General features: G+C 42.3%; 1 protein-coding gene across 4 annotated transcripts in view; it reads left to right on the plus strand.

Annotated features, from left to right (window-relative positions):
* Positions 1-21353, plus strand: part of LIMCH1 (LIM and calponin homology domains 1) — a 391967-nt gene that overhangs the window by 321274 nt on the left and 49340 nt on the right. For all 4 annotated transcript variants that reach the window (XM_075346998.1, XM_075346997.1, XM_075346999.1 and 1 more), the window contains 7 exons: positions 7193-7319; positions 8628-8785; positions 9132-9540; positions 9741-9971; positions 10089-10179; positions 10714-10862; positions 13042-13141. In XM_075346998.1, coding sequence (XP_075203113.1) covers positions 7193-7319; positions 8628-8785; positions 9132-9540; positions 9741-9971; positions 10089-10179; positions 10714-10862; positions 13042-13141 — 1265 coding nt within the window. The remainder of the gene's footprint in view (positions 1-7192; positions 7320-8627; positions 8786-9131; positions 9541-9740; positions 9972-10088; positions 10180-10713; positions 10863-13041; positions 13142-21353) is intronic.

Below are 21353 nucleotides of genomic sequence, written 5' to 3' on the forward strand. Positions count from 1 at the left end.
TTACATAAATAATTAGGAGGGAATATAGCAGGGGCTTCAAACTAATTTTCACCAAGGGCCAAGTCAACATTATGGTTGGAGAGCTGCCCCTTGGCAGGGGCTATAAGAGAGCTGCCCCTTGGCAGGGGCTATAAGAGAGCTGCCCCTTGGCAGGGGCTATAAGAGAGCTGCCCCTTGGCAGGGGCTATAAGAGAGCTGCCCCTTGGCAGGGGCTATAAGAGAGCTGCCCCTGGGCAGGGGCTATAAGAGAGCTTCCCCTGGGCAGGGGCTATAAGAGAGCTTCCCCTGGGCAGGGGCTATAAGAGAGCTTCCCCTGGGCAGGGGCTATAAGAGAGCTTCCCCTGGGCAGGGGCTATAAGAGAGCTGCCCCTGGATAGTGGCGGCTTGTACAAGAGCTGTCTTTGGGTAGAAGAACTATTCTAGAGCTGTCCCTTTGTTGTATTTCTGTACGAGAACTGTTCCTGAGTTGTAGGGCTATACGAGAACTGTTCCTGAGTTGTAGGGCTATACAAGAACTGTTCCTGAGTTGTAGGGCTATATTACCACTGTCCCTGGGTAGAAGGGCTGTAGGATAGCTATCTCTGGGTACTAAAGCTAAGGGCGCTGTCCCAGACCTCAGAGTCCCTATGACTGCTCCCTATGCTAAGTATTGGCTACATCTACTCTAAATCAATGATGGAACCTGCTCCCTTTGCCAAACCCTATGCTAAGTACTGTCTACCTCCGCACTGATTTAAATGTTCAAAGATGGAACTTACTCCCTGTGCTTATGACACTCCCTTTTAGTGCTTCTGACTGTGCCCCCTCGATTACACAAGGATGTCACCCACTTCTTGTGTTGGCGCTTACCACTTACTAAGCACTGGCTGTGTTTGTTCAGATTCCAAGATTGCATCCGATCCCCTTTGCTAGCACTGCCCCTCTGCTAAGCGCTGGCTGTCTCAACATAAAACGCAGCCAGGCTGGTGACATCTTGGATTTTGAGTTTCAGCTCACACCTCCACACTGTTGTTTATAAGAAACTAACAGGCAGTGGACACAGAAGGACCGGCTTTCCGTACGGGGAAAATACAGAACCGATCCTTCTGTGTCTTGACCTACCTGGCCACATAAATGATATGCTGAGCCAGATTTAGCCCACAGGCCTGGAGTTTGACACTGTTAATATTGCATATTTTGCCTCGTTAGATGTACTAGTGCTGTGTGAACCTGGCATTTAAAGTGGCTTTTCCAGGCGTAGAATATTGGGGACCTATCCGTATGATACGTCATGAATATCAGATTAATGGGGGTCTGACATCTGCCTCTCCTCTGTCGGCTGTTTGCTGATCCCAAGATGGCTGGATGTACACAGTTTACAGAACCAGAACAGCTGCGTACACTGTGTGGTGGTAATTCTCGGATCCTGCTCCCTTGAATAGAAGTTGAATTGCAGCCTGAGACACCTTGCAACTGAGCTGTTTAGGTTTTATACATCTGGCCGTCTTGGGAGAAGCAAATAGCTGATGGTTGGAGGGTGCCAGATGTCAGACCCCCCACCAATCTGATATTGATGATCCATCCTACCAACCTAATGAAGTGCATAATCATATGAAGTATGATTACTTGAATGAAATGTGCTTTGCTATTAAATCCTGTGATTGATGTGAACTTTCTGATGTTCAGGAAATACTAGATTGTGAGCAATTTACTATAAAGTGGATGAAGACGTGAACGCTGGTAGACATGGCCGTCTGCATTTGGTGCGTGATGAGCTTCAAAGGATATTATCAAAGTGGCCAATTTGTGGGTGTGTGGTGTCCTGAGCCTCAACCTCAAATCATACAGCCCAAGCTTCAAATAGGTTGTGCTGCTGAGGAAGTTCTGCGCTCTGTCATTGGGGTAGTCCGCCTCGGGCATGGTGTCACGTCTGTGTGAATGGCAGGACGTTGTAGTTAAGCTGGTAAATGAAAGAGCAAAAAATAACCTCAAAGGCCCCGATGCTTAGAGCATAAATGGCGAGATCTTTAGGAGATGAGTTCTTGAAGTGACTTCTGTTGGTAGCTGCTTTGTTTTTATTTGCACAATGTTCAATTAATTTGGCATCAAAAAGTCACAATTTTTTTGTGCAAACCAACCCCCCCCCTTCCCCCAGTGCTTTCTATACACCTAATGGTCCTCATAGATGTAAGATGAAAGTCGGCTGATCCTGCTGACTGTCTAATGTGAGTAGGGGTCTCCAGACTGTCTCTTGACAGTTCATGTCATAGGAGAGAAGGTTCCAGCACGTCCAATTACAAAGCCTGATCCTTTTGTTCTTACAGAGGTGTTTGGCGACAACTTTCTTATTTTCACCATTACAAGTGCATGAAGGCCAAGCGACGACCAGCATGCAAGCAAGAGGTGTCTTGTTGGGCCAACTCTTGTCTAAAGTGTATGGAAGTATTAAGCAAAAGTGTTGTCACTGGGTTTGTAATACTAGCCAGATCTCGCAGCTTACTGGTCATCACTTCACAAGGAAAACAGTGCACCATGCTATGGAGTTCACATAATGCTCATAAATTATCCCCACTTTGGATCCTACCAATTGGTTTGGACGTCTTGCTGAGTCCGTACTGTACGGTTCATACGTGATCCACTCAAAGGCTTAGTTTACTACATTTTTTTTCTGGGATTGTAGTTAAGCTCCATGGAGCTGCAATACTACTCACAACCTGTGAACAGGCAGGTTCTTATGGATGATTCTGTGTCAAATAGCAACAGGCAATAATTTGGTGTCACACACGGGTAAGAAACCATGGTATTAACGAAGTCCATCTTCACAGTTTAGCGGTTACAAGGCTATGGATTCCACATGGTTTTAGGGTACGCTGTGAGAGATGCCCATTGCGGTAACTCTAAAGGCTGCTTTAAACGCAACAACATCGCTTACGAGATATCGCTGGGGTCACGGAATTCATGATGCACATTCGGCCTCGTTAGTCACGTTGTTGCATGTGACACATACGAGCGACCGCTAACTATGCAAAATACTGACCAAATCATTGATTGTTGACACGTCGTCCATTTCCCAAATATCTTTGCTGATTTTGGACGCAGGTTGTTCGTCGTTCCTGAGGCAGAACACATCGCTATGTGTGACACCCCAGGAACGATGAACAACACCGTACCTGCGTCCTCGGGCAACGAGGTGGATGTGACTTTCATGCGGCTGCTCTCCGCCCCTCCGCTTCCATTGGACGGCTGCCGTGTGACGTTGCTGTGACGCCGCACGAACCACCCCCTTAGAAAAGAGGCTGTTTGCTGGCCACAGCGACGTCGTTAGGAAGGTAAGTATATGTGACGGGTACTAGCGATTTTGTCCGCCCACGGGCAGCGATTTGCCCTTGACGCATAAACGTGCGAATGCTAGCGACACCGCTAGCGATGTTGTAGCGTGTAAAGCCTCCTTAAGTACAGTATGCCAAGCACTTAGTTTAGGGTACCTTGGGTTTTTTGCATCACCTTAAAAAAGGTTGTCCCCTAAACTCCTGCATGTGTTTTTTGGCTTTTTTTTTTTTTTTAGAAATAAAATCTTCTAGGTTCTGCATGTGTTATCTTTTTCTATGTTCACCCACCAAATACATGAGCTCATCCGTCCTCCCTGCAGTGGCAGAATCTTTCCATTTTGCATGCCAAAGAAAACTCCTAGGACAGCTTCATGCAATGTGATGTTCTAGTGTATTCATGCAGGTGTGTGTAGCAGCCACATATCTGGAGCAATGCCAGGATGCTTTAACTTGCTTTTCGTGAAAAGTTTTCTTTATTCTATGGTGAATTATGTAATTAGTCTTGAGCGGTGCACTACCATGCTCGGGTACTCTGTACTCGTAACGACCAGTTTGATGCTCGGACGAGCTCAACTCGTGTACTGAGTATCATGGAAGTCAGTGGGGAATTCAAGCATTTTTCGAGATGTTCCCATGCTCGACATCCCTATTGACTTCCGATATACTTGGAACACGAATCATGCCCGTCCAAGCATCAAACTGCTCCTTACGAGTAAAGAGCACCCGACCATGGTAGTGCTCACTCATCACTAGTTACGAGTACAGAGCACCCGAGCATGGTAGTGCCTGCTCATCACTAGTTACGAGTACCGAGCACCCGAGCATGGTAGTGCCCAGTCATCACTAGTTACCAGTACTGAGCACCAGAGCATGGTAGTGCTTACTCATCACTAGTTACGAGTATTGAGCACCTGAGCATGGTAGTGCCCAGTCATCACTAGTTACGAGTACTGAGCACCCGAGCATGGTAGTGCCCAGTCATCACTAGTTACCAGTACTGAGCACCCGAGCATGGTAGTGCCCGCTCATACAAGTACATGGTGTACGCTCATCACTAACTACATAATTCACCATAAAAAAAAAAAAAAACTTTTTGCCAAAAACAAGTTAAAAACGAAGAAGCCTCTGTGCTCTGAAGGCTGCTAATATCGTTTACCTAGTTAGCCAATACAGGTATCACTCCTAAAATATTTTTAAGTTTTTTGAGCATAAAACTATTTATGTATATTTCTTAAAGGAATAAGAGAAGTGGCGCTCTGCAGAGTTATTAGCAATGACATTCCAGAATTCTCATATTATGGGGAATACAGGTATTTATTAAAACTATTAAAACATATACGTATCGGGAGAACTGACCGGTCCTTTTGTAAGCAGTTCTACAGTGGTGGAATAATTATGCGTATTATTCCCATTTGTCATTTAAAGGGGTTTTATCATTATAGCCAAGTGTAGTGCAACTACAGGATATGCCGTAAATGTCTAATGAATGTGGTGTCCGTCTCTGGGATCTACAAGTCTTCCCAAAACTAAGGTCCCACGAGTGAGCTTGGTCACAACTGTGAATATAGAGAGGCTGCACATGGCGGTCCCCTCTCATCGCTGGTCAGGATTGGGGACCGGTGCGGCTAAAAAAGGTAGAACCCGTTTACCTGTTGATAAACTGTAAACGTCTGATGTGACACAACTGCATCTAAAGGTACCGTCACACATAACGAGATCGCTAGCGAGATCGCTGCTAAGTCACCGTGTGGTGACGTAGTAGCGATCTCGTTATGTGTGACATCTACCAGCGATCAGGCCCCTGCTGTGAGATCTCTAGTCCTTGCAGAATGGTCCAGGCCATTTTCTTCAAAGGCGATGTCCTGCTGGGCAGGACACATCGCTGTGTTTGACACTGTGTGACAGGGTCACGGTGACTGCTGAGATCGTTATACAGGTAGCTACTGCGACCTGTATTGTTCCTGCATCGCTGGTAAGATCTGACTGTGTGACATCTCACCTGCGACCTCCCAGCGATCCCTATCGGGTCGCATCGTTTTCGGGATCGCTGGTAAGTCGTTGTGTGGGACTGGGCCTTAACTCCTATTTATTATCCAGCCCTACGCAGGACCTTGAGACTCCTTACAATCTGTAATCTTAGGTTTTCTTTCTTTTCTTGTGCTGCCCACATGAGCCAGTATCATTGAGTACATTCATATGAGTTCTGATGTAATCTCAAGCAGGTTATATGCCTTTTATCTATATGAATGTACTTCGGAAAGAATGTAATGTTGCTTTGTGCTGTTTTTTGTAGTTTACCATGGCCACCAACAATAAACCCTTTTTTGTTAATATAAAACGTGGGTGGTAACTGTATTGGGCCACCTATAATAATAATATTATTATTATTATTATTATTATTATTATTAATAATAATATTAATAATAATAATAATCTTTCTATAGCGTCAACATATTCCGCAGCGCTTTACAATTCAGAGGTTCATATACCTCCTTATTAATCATATATGATTGCAGTAAAGATATTGATCTCGTATGTTTAAAGTGATGATGCTGCATAAAGGGGTTTCTCACTAGCAAGTTAATTTTAAAGTTGATTTTAATCAATAGATCTTGGAATAATAATAATTTATACAATTTAGATGTGTTTTAAAAATTTTTTTTCCTGTACTGAGATAATCTAATATGTGTCCCTGCTATGTACTGTGTAATGGCCGTGTCTGACCGTAAAGGGATGTGGTCTGATCAAATCACAGCTCCTGGGCAGGGGCGGACACAAAAGGGTATACAGATATTACAGCACGGGATCACAGCTGATTCTTTCTGAGAGGTAAAACATTTCACTTCTTGTTTTTAAAACATATTTTACCTCATAGAATAATTTGTGATCTTGTGCTGTTATAATGTCTGTATACTTTTTTACTTACTCCCTGGCTCAGGAGATTTGCTGTAGATTTGTAACTCCGTTTACGAGCAAGCTTTGTCGTACGAGCAAATACTCAACGCACACCCTTCCGGTTCCGTACTTTAACCGCACTCTGATCCGCTCTTGCAGTTCGCACAAACACCTATTATGCTGACCTTACCTTCCGTTCCGTCGCCGGCCTCATGGTTCTTGTGGTTCGACGGTACAGGATGTGTATCGGGTAACCATCGTGACGATGGAGGAACTTCTGCGGTCAGCCGCTACTGAAAGGCAGCGCGCTGGCCAATCAGAGGCAAGTGGCTCATGCCTTTTGATTTCAGTGCTCTGGCAGCGGAAGTTCCTCCATCGTTGCTATGGTTACCCAATACACATCTTGTTTCGGCTAACTACAAGAAGCAGGAGGCCGGTGAGGGAATGGAAGGTAAGGTGAGCATAATATGTGCGTGTTTGTGCATGTGTGGAATGGCACAATAGGGGACCAGGATTGGACATTGAACCAGTTGTGGAACGAATTGTCTGAGCTTGCATTATTTCCTATGGGAAATTTTACTTTGCTAGACGAGTAACTTGGTTTACAAGCACACTTCCAGAACGGATTGTTCTCGTAAACCAAGGATTCCACTGTATATAGCAGGGACACACATATATAAGATTATATCAGCACAGGAACATTTCTTTTAGACACATCAAATTGTAGCAAATATTCCAGGATCTATTGATTAAAATTAACTTTGTTCATAAGAAAACCCCCTTTAACTACACCACAAGCTCTTATTTGTATTTCTTCTTTTTGTAACAAATGTCTCCCCCTACAGGACGACCATGGAATACTGAGGCTACTGGCTGCTAATCTGCGCTGTAACCGCATGTTGCTTTGTCCTTTAACACCATCTTGTGGTACATTTACATAGTGCTTGCACTTTTGTTTTTTTAAGTGGTGTTTTTTGTGTCCTGCGCAGGAGTGTAAGCATGTTGGACATGAGGTGCGAGGAAGAAGGAATGATGATGCCACATAGCAGAGCGCACCAAGAACACTTGCAGTTTGTCAATGATCTACTGAAAGAAGAAGATGACACATGGCAGGATGTAGGTAGTTTTGGCCTAAGCCTCCCTGGCAATACTTGTATGCCACAAAATCTTTCCTGTTCCTGGATCTGTCCCCCCTTTTTAATATTTCCTCCTATAACAGCTGTGTACAATAAAAGGGAAACTCCTAAATAAACCTTCTACTTTCCTCTACTTCTCACTAACGTACTTTGGTAAGGCAACAAAATTAGGGATCAGATAAATGGCAATATGACTGCAGTATCTGACTGCATAGGATCCGTTTGTAGTCTGTTACCATGGAAATACATAGGTTTACATAGACAATTTTTAATGAAAACCTTTTTGTAAAGATGCTAAAGGCATGCAAACAATGAATGCAATAATATATACAGGCATTACTGCTTAAGGAAATGTAGGAAAAATTGAGATATTTAGCATACAAAAATGGCCATTTCTATATCTGCCCAGTAACCACGTCAAGGCATACCTCGTATTCTGGGTACCTACTTTGAACTGAAGCCTCTCTCTGGGTTACACCCTCCATGTCTATGGGCAAGTAGGAACCTGCTACTTGAGGTTAAAATCACCTGTGGCTAATGGGGCTTGAATTAACAATCAGAGGCATGACTCCATAATCTAGACAAAAAGTCTGAGGAAACTGCCAAAATGCAGTCTGAACAGGCGCAAACAGATTCGGACTGGCTACCGGAGAAACCACCAATAAAACCAGTCCTGGCTGCGGTTACCTGCATTGATCTCCGGTGCTCTCACCTGAGCTCCGGAGTTCAGCCCGGCCTGTCCGCAGCTGTCATGAACTGAACCGCAATCGCCGGGGAATCAGTCGGCGCTCGCAGTTCAATCTTGCAAACCCGCTGTTCAGTCCAGGCTGCACTCTGGAGCTCAGGTGACCGCTCCGGATTTCGATGCAGGTTACCGCAGTCAGGACTGGTATTACTGGCGGTTTCTCTGGTAGCCAGTTCGACACTTGGCGCAAACCTGACTGTGCACCCCTGCATGTTTTAGCATTCCAGAGTGCAGCTGTCTTTGTTTGTTGTTGTATGTCATGTTCAGTTTTGTCCCTGTTCAGACTACATTTTGGGAGTGCCGTCATGGTGGGCGACAGTGGCTGAAACCATAATATGTTTGTATTGCACAGGTTTTTAAAAAAAATTTTCCTTTTTATATCCTTATTGACAGATTTATTTTTTTCTTCAAATTCTGGAACACCCCTTTAAGGATTGTTCTTATACCACTGTATCCATCCAGTAAAATATGTAAATTTAATGGGTTTTTTTTAATGCAAATGTATCTGTCTCCCTGTGTCTCTAATGTTGGTTATTGCTCCAGGACCTTGCCCGATGGAAGACCCGCAGGAGAAGTGCATCACAGGACTTAATAAAGAAAGAAGAAGAAAGGAAAAAGATGGAAAGGCTGCTCAGTGGAGAAAGTGATTCCTCAGAAAGGAGGAAAAGCATAAAAACCTATAAGGAGATAGTGGAGGAAAAGTAAGTTTCTACAGTAGAGCATTGTGGGTGTGCTAATGGAAAGGCTTATGTAGTGATATGCCATCACTTTGATTGGTGGGGATTAGTCTTTTAGGATCCCAGCCATTCCTGAAAATGTAGGGATCAGTGTTTTTCTCCCCAAAGAGGTGTCTCATTCACCCACTGAGCAGAGAAACTGCAACTCAGCTCCCGGCAAGTGTCAGTTCTCTTAGCACTAGAGGCTGGGAGTGCCGCTGTGTAGGAAGGGGGGGGGTGCAGTGCTATAGATTTTTTGGGGGGTTTTATGTATTCGGCTAAATGTATCAGTCAACTATGTCTGAATTACTCCTTGTGCTTGTCCTAACAGAGAGCGCAGGGAAAAGGAATTGCATGAAGCCTACAAGAATGCTAAGTCAAAAGAAGAAGCAGACAAGATTTTGCAGAAATACATTGAAAGATTCACAATAAGTGAAGCCGTTCTTGAACGTTTAGTGATGCCAAAAATTCTTGAGAGAAGCCATTCGGTGGAGCCAGGCTTGCTCGCCTCTACAGAGGACCCCAACCCACTAAAGTACCTGAGGCAACAGTCCTTACCGTCCCCTAAATTCACATCTACCGTCGAAGCCACCATAGCTCCTACCAGTGAATCTGCTTTTAAAGCACCAGCAGGTCGGACATCCCCAACGAAAAGTGTGGTCTCTAAGACAGTGCCCATGCTGACGCCCAAGCCTTACTCCCAGCCTAGAAGTACACAGCAGATCTTGAAGACATTTAAGGTAATATTTGTGATTGCTTTGATATAATCTAATCTTGATAAGAACCGTCCATCTTCCAGAAGATGGTGCACTGGACATTTTGTTCCTGTCCACAATCTAGAAGCTTTTATCCAGTTATTTAGCTTTGTGGTCACTGAATATTTTTCTTTGCCTCCTGCCTTGACTCTTCTTACTAAACACTCATTTGTTTTGTTGTTTAGGTCGATGGTAAGATTACTGTAAATGGAGAAGTGCCTAACGGCACAGAAGAGCAGAAGGACAGCGGATCCCCTGTAAACTCCCCCTTGGCTCCCACGCTGACCAGATCTCAGAGGTTTGAAGGTGTTGCCAGAGTGGATGCACCCGGAGCCGAACTGAAGACAGACGTTTCTTCCATTGAACTAAACTTGACAAGACCAAATGTGTCTAATAGTCCTGCCAAGGAGCCAAAAGTAAGGAGGTTGTTATTCTACAGATGGAAACCCATCAAAAATGTTGCCTGAATTGGCTTTACTGCTACAATTTCTGCAATATAGACTTACTGTATTTTACTTCCGTCTGTTTTGCAGGTTTTGTCTGAAGGAATAAATAACACAAACCAAGCGGATCAAGTGGATTCTACTTTGACAGTCGAAAATGTCCACACGGAACAGATGAAAGGTTTGTTTAATTTAACATCCCAAGACACGTCCTTACGACATGCAGCCGGTATGACTTGTATTATTGTATTAAATGGACTTTTCTCTTTGATAATATTCTTCAGACATTTAGAACCTAGAGCAGGGTGGATGGTGGTCCTCATTTTTACTGGTGGCTGTGCCTCAGTGGTTACCTCTCCATTAAAATCATGAGGACGTGAATTACTATTAAAGTGCTATGATGATTAAACGTTGGGATTCCAATGGTTAGAAAACACGTGAACCCAAAAATCCCTCAACTATACAGATTTGTTCCCAAATCCTATTAGGGTTTCTAATTAAAGGTCTAACGACTCCTGCAAACTCTCCCTATCTTGGACTGCAGTGCACCGACTTGCCACAGGTCTCCCGACTGGAGCATGCCGGCTTCATGTATTTCAGTGATGCTACGACACTCTGGTCAAGGCCATTCCGGACGTGCTGGTCCTGGAGCGGGCATATTTGCATGACTGCATGAGCCCTAATTCTGTGGTGTATTCTTGTGATTTTATTACAGATTCCACACAGTCTCCTGTCCTTAGCAAGGAAAATCCCAGTGTGAGCACACTACAATCCCTGACACTCACTACAAGTGAACCCACTGTGAATGGGAAGTATCTAGAAGAGGAACAAAAAGAGGACTGCAAACCCCTGGTTACACATTGGGTAATTTTCTTTTTTCTTTTTTTTTTTCTTCTTGTTATAAGGGTATGTTCACACGTTATGATTTTGCAACCAGAAAAAAAACCCCTGCATTTTACTGTCCCAGCAAAGTGAATGAGATTCCTGAAATCTCGTGCATGCGTTGCCTATTTTTTTCTTGCAGATTTGAAGCAGTTTCAAATCTGCAGCATGGTGATTCTTTCAGCATTTTTCAACCATTCTTCTGAATGTAAAAAAGCAACAAAAAAAGAGGAATAAATATCATTACTTACAGCAAAGATGGAACTGCAGCTGTACATTACCTAGGCCAAAAAGCTACTACTCCAGCAGGATGCAGCTAAATCCCCACTAGGTGGAGGCATCACAGGTGCAGGAGGGGCAAATCACACACACACTTCCAAACATGGAGGGGGCGATTGCTGGATAGTAAAACTGCACACTAATGGCTTGCATAGAACACTGTTCACACTTGCAGATGCACAGTCACAAACACGCAGCCTATTAGGCGACGCCCATACTATTAGATCAGGCGGGCTAGTATCCGTATCAGTGTTATAAATTTTCAGACTGACACAAACTTTGGTTTTCCCAAACTTTGCTGCTTTTTAATGGTTTTAGCTCTTTTAGTTGGCTGTTTCTATGTCCCTAATGTACAATTATCAGCATTTCATAAATTTTTATCACTTTTACTGACATCAAGTTTAGGTTGGTGTGACACTTGTGAGTGGCTCACGTGGCATTAGCTGTCATGGCCTACCACTCGCAATTATGAGACCAGCCTTATGTAAGGACTCTATATTCATAGAGTAGACTCATATCTTTCTAGACTTCTTCCCTTCGCTTTGGATATCAGCTTTTGGGTCAAATCCTGACTGATGACAGCAGATTGTTACCTAATTAGTGGTTAGAGTCTTATCACAATTACTGCATTTTTGTTTGTCCTCCTGCTTTTTGAGGATTGGCTATTGGTTCTCAATGAGGTAGAGATGTGCGGAGTTTCCTGGTCAATATTGTAATGTTTTGTTCACTTAGCCACTTAGTTTTTCCATTTCCTTTGTGACAAGGTCTCTATCATGCTGGAATAAGCATTGTTTATCACCACATTGCTCTTGGATCGTTGTGAGAAGTAGCTCTTAGAGGATGTTCTTAGAAACGTTGAGCCCACTCCTTGGATTAAAACCAACACATGGTCTCAGGATGCTTTATAGTTGGCAGACACAGGACTTGGTGGTAGTACTCACCTTTTCTTGTCCGGAACCAGAAAATCATTTTTCCACATAGCCTAAGCAGCTTGAAGGGGACTTCTTTGAGAAAATCTCTCTAATTACTGCAGAATGCCAGTCTGTCCTTGATGGGGGTTTTTTTTTTTTTTGGAGTGTAGTGGCTTTTTTGCTGCCCTTCTTTACACCAGCCTCCAAAAGCATTTACCTTAGCGTAGAAGCAGTGGCACGGACACCAGGCTGGTGTCATTTCAGAGCCATCTCAGTATTAGGCCTAAGCCACACGACGAGAAAATCGGTGCGAGTGGAGTGCGATAAAACATCGCATTCCCCTCGGACCAATTCTAGCCTGTGTGACAGCACACATGAGCAATTATTTTCTCAGCCCTAATCGGACCGAGAAAACAATCGCAGCATGCTGTGAGTGTAATGCGAGACTCTTTCTCTCGCACCCATTCAAGTGAATGGGGCGAGAGAAAAATCGCACTGCACTCGCGGTACACTGGTGTCCTGCCAGTGCAGTGCGAGAATGGCAATAGGCGACTACGGAGGAGAGAGGGAGAGAAATCCCTCCCCTCCTCCGTGCCGGCCTGCCCCCCGCAGCTGAGGTCTGCTCACATGATTGGACCTCAGATGCAGGCAGACTCGTATGACACTCGGCTCCTGCTGTGCTGCCAGCGCGAGCCGAGTCTCATGCGAGCATCGCAGTAGTGCCCCGTGTGGCCCCAGCCTTAGTGTTGAACCTATCCCGTAGCTAAATCTTCTTTAAGAGGTGGTTCTTGCACTTGCTGGACCTTCTTGCGTGTCCTTAAGTCTTCTTTCAAAGTAATTGAACCCCTTAGCTTAAAGTTCTTCAGTCGTGAGTACGCCCATCATCTGGGTCCAGTTTGTATCAAGTCATAGAATGTATTTACATATGGATTTAATTTTTGGTCAATTGTAGAAATGTCATTGTTTTTCAGACTTTGGATTTCGCAGTTAAGGAACAAAATGATACTACCTTGTGTCAGGACAAGAGAAAGCCAGAAGACCACAAAGATGCACTACAGAAAGAACAGCATGGTGCGTACATATAGCGCCTCTTCCTGATGGCATGACACATCATTCACCCACATGGACTGGAATAGGAGCGGGGTTGCAGTGTTGTAGCAGACATTGTCTGTCAGTGTTTTAAGCCATTTCTTAAACCTTTTGTACATAAATGAATTTACCTACTATGCAATGTAGTATTGTTTATTCCACTAAATAAAAGCACATTTACAATGATGCCCCAGTGTGAATCTCCAATAAGTATCCTAACTTCTAGAACCACTCTAGATAGTGTGGGACCTTCTCAGGTAGACGCCTAGATAATCCTCATGCAGTCTGGAATAGGTCAAGAAGTTACAAAGGCTACAAAGACGTAGACATTTGAGATTAGCGTTGAGGACTAAAGAAACCTTGAATGAGGCAGAAGTAATCAATTTTTATGTTAGATTATTTATATTGGAGAGCTATATTCATATTACCATTTACAATACATGACAGTATATTCCATTCATGATATTTTTATCCACTTCAAGAGGACATGTCACCAGGTCAAAAGTACCAGGTTTTGAATACATTTTATTCCGCTGCTCCCGAGTAGTCTATTTTTGTTTTTATGCTTTTTTTTGTTTTGTTTACCTTGTTGTTTGTGTATAATTCACCATAAGGTTCCAGGTATAATGGGCTTTTTAGCGCTATTTTATATGGTCTTTACCACGTCATCGTGGCTTACAGAATTCTCTTAGGATGTGGTTTTAGGCTCTTTTGATAATTGCCTTGTGATAAACCCTTTAGGAAAAGACTGTAAAAGATTGCATTGCATATAAAAGACCCATATCTCTAGATTTTAATATAGCAAAAAAAAAAAAAATCTCGGAGGAGTTGCAGGAATAAAATAAGGTAAAAAACTGGACACTATTGATTTGGCAACAAGTCTATTTTAAGACATTATTCTTATACTGCCTTAGATGACTTTCATTGACCTACAAGTGCATCTCAGTAAATTAGAATATCACAAAGTTAATTTATTTCAGTAATTCACTACAAAAAGGGAAATGCATATATTACGGTATATTGTCATTACACAGAGTGATCTATTTCAAGTGTTTATTTCTGTTAATGTTGATGATTATGGCTTACAGCCAATGAAAACCTAAAGTCATTATCTCAGAAACTTAGAATATTATAGAAGACCAACTGAAAAAATGATTTTCAACTCAGAAATGTTGGCGCCTACTGAAGTCTGTACAGTAAATGCCTCAATACTTGGTCAGGGCTCCTTTTGCATGAATAACTGCATCAAAACGGCATGGCATGGAGGCGATCAGCCTGTGGCACTGCTGAGGTGTTATGGAAGCCCAGGTTGCTTTGCTAGCAGCCTTCAGCTCGTCTACATTGTTGGATCTGGTGTCTCATCTTCCTCTTGACAATAACCCATATATTCTCTATGGGGTTTAGGTCAGGAGAGTTTGCTGGCCAATCAAGCAAAGTGATACTGTGGTTATTAAACCAGGTATTGGTACTTTTGGCAGTGTGGACAGGTGCCAAGTCCTGTTGGAAAATGAAATTTCCATCTCCAAAAAGCTTGTCAGCAGAGGGAAGCAGGAAGTGCTCTAAAATTTCCTGGTAGTCTTCTGTGCTGACGTTGGTCTTGATAAAACACAGTGGCCCTATACCAGCAGATGATCTGGCTCCCCAAACCATCACTGATTGTGGAAGCTTCACACTAGACCTCCAGCAGCTTGGATTGTGGCCTCTCCACTCTTCCTCCAGACTCTGGGACAGCGATTTCCAAATGAAATGCAGAATTTACTTTCATCTGAAAACAACATCTTGCACCACTGAGCAACAGTCCAGTTCTTTTTCTCCTTGGCCCAGGTAAGACGCTTCTGGTATTGTCTATTGGTCATGAGTGGCTTGACACAAGGAATGCGACATTCATAGCCCATGTCCTGGATACGTCTGTGTGTGGTGGCTCTTGAAGCAATGACTCCAGCAGCAGTCCATCCACTCCTTGTGAATCTCCCCCAAATTTTTGAATGGCCTTTACTTAACAATCCTATCAAGGCTGTGGTTATCCCAGTTCCTTGTGCACCTTTTTCTACCAGACTTTGTCCTTTCACTCAGCTTTCCATTAATATGCTTGGATACAGCACTCTGTGAACAGCCAGCTTCTTTAGCAATGATCTTTTGTGACTTACCCTCCTTGTGGAGTGTGTCAATGACTGCTTTTTGGATATCTGTCAAGTCAGCAGTCTTCTACATTATTGTGTAGCCTACTGAACCAGGCTATGGGACCATTTTAAATGCTTAGGAAGCCTATGCAGGTGTTTTGTGTTATTAATTCTAATTTTCTGAGATGACTTTTGGGTTTTCATTGGCTGTAAGCCATAATTATCAACATTAACACAAATAAAAACTGGAAATAGATCACTGTTTGTAATGACGATATATAATCAGTGGGTATGGAAAGTATTCAGACCCCCTTTAAATTTTTCCCTCTTTGTTTCATTGCAGCCATTTGGTAAATTCAAAAACGTTCATTTTATTCTCATTAATCTACACTTTGCCCCATCTTGGCAGAAAAAAAACAAATGTAGAATTTTTTGCAAATTTATTAAACACGAAAAACTGAAATATCACATGCTCATAAGTATTCAGACCCTTTGCTTAGTATTGAGTTAGACGCACCCTTTTGAGCTCGTACAGCCATAAGTCTTCTTGGGAATGATGCAACAAGTTTTTACACCTGGATTTGGGGATCCTCTGCCATTCTTCCTTGTAGATCCTCTCCTGTTCCGTCAGGTTGGATGGTGAACGTCAGTGGACAGCCATTTTCAGGTCTCTCCAGAGATGCTCAATTGGGTTTAGGTCAGGGCTGTGGCTGGGCCAGTCAAGAATGATCACAGAGTTGTTCTGAAGCCAATCCTTTGTTATTTTAGCTGTGTGCTTAGGGGCATTGTCTTGTTGGAAGGTTAACCTTCGGCCAAGTCTGAGGTCCACAGCACTCTGGAAGCGGTTTTCTTCCAGGATATCTCTGCACTTGGCCGCATTGGTCTTGCCTTCAATTGCAACCAATAATCCTGTCCCTGCAGCTGAAAAACACCCCCATAGCATGATGCTGCCACCACCATGTTTCACTGTTGGGATTGTATTGGGCAGGTGATGAGCAGTGCCTGGTTTTCTCCACACATACTGCTTAAAATTATCACCAAAACATTCTATCTTCATCTCATCAGACCAGAGAATCATATTTCTCATTGTCTGGGAGCCCTTAAAGTGTTTTTTGGTTTTTTTTGCAAATGCTATGAAGGCTTTCATATGTCTTGCACTGAGGAGACGCTTCCGTCGCGCCACTCTGCCATAAATGCCCGAATCGTGGAGGGCTGCAGTGATAGTTGACTTTGTGGAACGTTCTCCCATGTCCCTACTGCATCTATGGAGTTCAGCCGCAGTGATCTTGGGGTTCTTCTTTACCTCTCTCACTAAGGCTCTTCTTCCACGATTGCTCGTTTTGGCTGGACGGCCAGGTCTAGTGGTCCCAAACTTCCTCCTTTTAAAGATTATGGAGGCTACTGTGCTCTTAGGAACCTTGAGTACTGCAGAAGTTCTGTTGTAACCTTGGCCAGATCTGTGCCTTGCCACAATTCTGTCTGAGTTCCTATGGCAGTTCCTTTTGACCTCATGATTCTCATTTGGTCTGACATGCACTGTGAGCTGTGAGGTCTTATATAGACCGGTGTGGGCCTTTCCAAATTAAGTTAGATCAGGTTAATTAAACACAGCTGGACTCCAATGAAGGAGTAGAACCATCTCAATGAGGATCACAAGGAAATGGACAGCATGTGACTTAAATATTAGTGTCTGAGGAAAGGGTGTGAATACTTATGACCATGTGAGATTTCAGTTTTTCGTTAATAAATTAGCAAAAATTTCTAAAAAATTTAAAGGGGTCTGAATACTTTCCGTACCCACTGTGTGTAGATATGTATGCACAAATAAATAAATATATATATATATATATATATATATATATATAATATTTGTGTGCGTTTCCTTTTTTGTATAGAATTACTGAAATAAATTAACTTGTTGATGATATTCTAATTAATTGAGATGCACTTGTATATAGTGGCGATATAAAGATCCAACAGACCAGTGATGAAGCACCATCCTAAGGAGATTGATCACCATTAATAAGTTATAGAAATGATCATGTTACTCCCTAAGACTTAATTCTAGATCCTAGATTGATGGGACAGTGCTGTTATCCATTCATTCGTTGATTCATTCATTCATTCTTTTATTCATTCATTTTCTCAAGTAGCTTGAAAATCTCCCAGATTGTCTAATATTAATAAAACATGGCGTGGTGTGTGATATTGCAACTCCGCCTAACTCACGTCTACACAGCTGAGCTGCAATACAAGACACACAAAAAATGCCATTTTTTTCTAATTCTGAAATCCTAGAATCTGTTGGTGTCTATGGAGAAAGCTATAGACTACAACATCCATCCATGGTAAATTTGGGGTGGGTAAGTAGTGCGATACCTGCCAACTCGACATTTCCAGTAATAAGACTGGGGACTGTAAGTGGCTACATAATTGGTTGCATCCATTTGTTTCTCCATCTTTTTGAATATCGGACATGATTCTCTCCAGAACTGACGGATGTGTTAGCGGTAAGTGAACAGCAAATCCAATCTAAATAAAAGGATCTATTGTGTGATCTTGGTGGTTTTTACGGCCTACAGGACATATCTTCCCTGGTTATTTATGTAGGTTAATTATGTGTATCTTGTGTTGTGTCTATTTTGTAGAGTTGCTATTTTATGCTGGGGTTTTTTTGTTTTGGTTTTTTTTTTTTACAGATTTATAAATTTTTATTTTTTTTTTTTCAACCATTGCACCTCAGAATCTCCCCAAAATATCTGCCAAAACTTTGTGATGCAGAATGTTTGGCCACGTTCCGGTTTGTTTTCTAAGTCAGGTAACTGAAATATACAGTAATTAAAGACTTTAAAGGGAATCTGTCAGCAGATTTTTGCTACCTCATCTGAGAGTAGCATGATATAGGCAAGGAGATTCTGAATCCAACGATGTATCACTTAGATTTCTGACTGCAGCTGTTCTGACACAATCTGAATTTTTGTTTTAGTAATGTAGCTGAGCCCAGGGAGCTGTTACCACCCACAGCAGGCTCTCTATAGCTATTTTGTATTGACAGTAAGGTGTCAATCAGAGGAGGCGGCGTGTTGGACTGCAGTGCACGTGAGTTTCTAGTCCTGTTATGGTAAGGATTCTGCTGGTTAATCAAGCAGCAAATTAAAAGAGCAGACTGTGACAGGCATGCCTGAACTTTCGCTGTTAACCTTTGCAGCATGCGGTCTTCAGCTTTCATAGCAAAAAGCTGCTGACAGATTCCCTTTACGTTGTCCATCACAATGTCATGGTGTGGGACCCGCAAAGGACCTATGTGGTGCTCTATCGGGTGTGGTGTGCTCACCATGAATAAATTTCCTAGGCTTCACACGTTGCACAGAACTGTGGTCATGCACTATGGTGTCACTGTTACCTTAAATACCAATTGTCTGTATTGATTTGCTAAGAATTTGATGATCTGTTACTTGATGAGATTTTGCTTTGATTTTTCCACTTGGACTAGAAGGTATGTACAATAACTTTAGAAAAACCCACCCATCACACCAACATCGTTGTCCACTTTCTGGTAGATTTTCTTCTAGTTATTCCTGTTAATTTAATTTTGGTGCTCCTTTTAAGACAAATTGTTGTTTGTTTGTTTGTTTTTTTTGTTTTTTTTTTAGTTTTTTTTTATTACAGGAATATTACAAAATCAGAAGTGTCTACAAAATCAGAAGTGTCTAATACAGTCTAACGTATCTGTTAGATTCATATACAGTTCAAACCAGACGTTTACATACACTATCTAAAAAGACACATCTGCATGTTTTTCTCACTATCTGACATAAAACCAGAATAAACCTTTCTGTTTTAGGTCAATTAGGAACCAAAATTATTTATATTTGCCAAATACCAGAATAATGAGCGAGAGATAGACTATGTTTTAAGGAATAGAATGTATTTAAGTTCATACATTAAGAGTACTATTCCTTTAAACAATATCGGACAGCCCATATGATGATGTCATGTCTTTGGAAGCTTCTGATAGGTTTATGGGCAACATCTGAGTTAATTACAGACACACCTGGGGAAGTATTTTAATGCACTCCTGAAACACAATTCTTCTTTGTGTAGAATCATGGGAAAGTCAAAAGAAATCAGCCAAGATCTCAGGAAGAGAATTGTAGTGTTTAGTGGTTAATCGTTCATCGTAACGATTAGTTTATTAATTAATTTTAACCAACAGTTAAACAGGTCAATGAGCACCTTTAGTACTTAGGAAAAACAAACCTAAAATTGTTTGAACCCTCTCGACTTCTGAGGCCATATTTCCATTATCCAGAAATCTTTTTTTTTATTTGCTTCTGGTGTGGTAGGTGAACTAATGCTAGAACAGATACTATAGTTTTTATGGAATTATTTCAGAATTCATTGGATTAGTTCTTGCAGCAGACTAGTAGTAAAGCAGTTTTTGAAAAAATGTTGAATGCAGCTTTTTTGGATCATGCTATGGACTATCATCCGGTGCACAACTTTTCTTTAGAGGTGTCTGTCTTAGGCATAAATCGTACGCACAACTATGGATCCAGCCTTTTACCAAAGCAAGTGGTGGCCAACATGACACATGCTTAGTACCATGTGAATTATGATTATTGTACTTGTCCATACTATGTATACCCCTTTTCACATGTAAAATGCAATGGAATAAATGTCGCTATTATAATTATTAATAATAATAATAATGTGAAGGCCTCTTGATGCTTCTGTATATATATAATAGTACAGACCAAAAGTTTGGACACACCTTCTCATCCCTAGAACAACTATTAAGAGGAGACTTTGTGCAGCAGGCCTTCATGGTAAAATAGCTGCTAGGAAACCACTGCTAAGGACAGGCAACAAGCAGAAGAGACTTGTTTGGGCTAAAGAACACAAGGAATGGACATTAGACCAGTGGAAATCTGTGCTTTGGTCTGATGACTCCAAATTTGAGATCTTTGGATCCAACCACCGTGTCTTTGTAGAAAAGGTGAACGGATGGACTCTACATGGCTGGTTCCCACCGTGAAGCAAGGAGGAGGAGCTGTGATGGTGTGGGGGTGCTTTGCTGGTGACACTGTTGGGGATTTATTCAAAATTGAAGGCATACAGAACCAGCATGCCTACCACAGCATCTTGCAGCGGCATGCTATTCCATCCGGTTTGCGTTTAGTTGGACCATAATTTATTTTTCAACAGGACATTGACCCCAAACACACCTCCAGGCTGTGTAAGGGCTATTTGACTAAGAAGGAGAGTGATGGGGTGCTACGCCAGATGACCTGGCCTCCACAATCACAAGACCTGAACCCAATCGAGATGGTTTGGGGTGAGCTGGACCGCAGAGTGAAGGCAAAAGGGCCAACAAGTGCTAAGCATCTCTGGGAACTCCTTCAAGACTGTTGGAAAAAACCATTTCCGGTGACTACCTCTTGAAGCTCATCAAGAGAATGCCAAGAGTGTGCAAAGTAGTAATGAAAGCAAAAGGTGGCTACTTTGAAGAACCTAGAATATAAGACATATTTTCAGTTGTTTCACACTTTATGTATTTCATTCCACATGTTTTAATTCATAGTTTTGATGCCTTCAATTTCAATCTACAATTTTCAGAGTCCTGAAAATAAAGAAAACTCTTTGAATGAGGTGTGTCCAAACTTTTGGTCTGTACTGTGTATGTGTAATATATATGATATACACAAACTGTGCATATGGGGATGTGACTGTGCCAACCACAGTCCTAATAAAACGCCTCACTGCCATCTGCCTTCACCTCTCCTAGTTCTTGAGGAAATAATTTTTAGTGTCCACTCGTCAGACGCATCACACCCTAGTCCTTCATGGCTCTCGTGATGGTAAAGATAACAGAGAAGCCATCATTATAGTGCCTATAGTTTCTATGACCCTGAACACTCTTCAACATTTTCTTGACTCATCTTGGACCATAATTGGGCATCAGTGGTTGAACCCATTCCTCTCCTAGAGGTTCTTCTCTATGGCTGGTACTCTCCAAATAGTTTTTACTACATGGGTAAAAATTTAGACCGGTCATGTGGATTTATCAACAG

The sequence above is a fragment of the Anomaloglossus baeobatrachus genome, chromosome 1, assembly GCF_048569485.1.
Source record: "Anomaloglossus baeobatrachus isolate aAnoBae1 chromosome 1, aAnoBae1.hap1, whole genome shotgun sequence".
Taxonomy (NCBI): Eukaryota; Metazoa; Chordata; class Amphibia; order Anura; family Aromobatidae; genus Anomaloglossus; species Anomaloglossus baeobatrachus.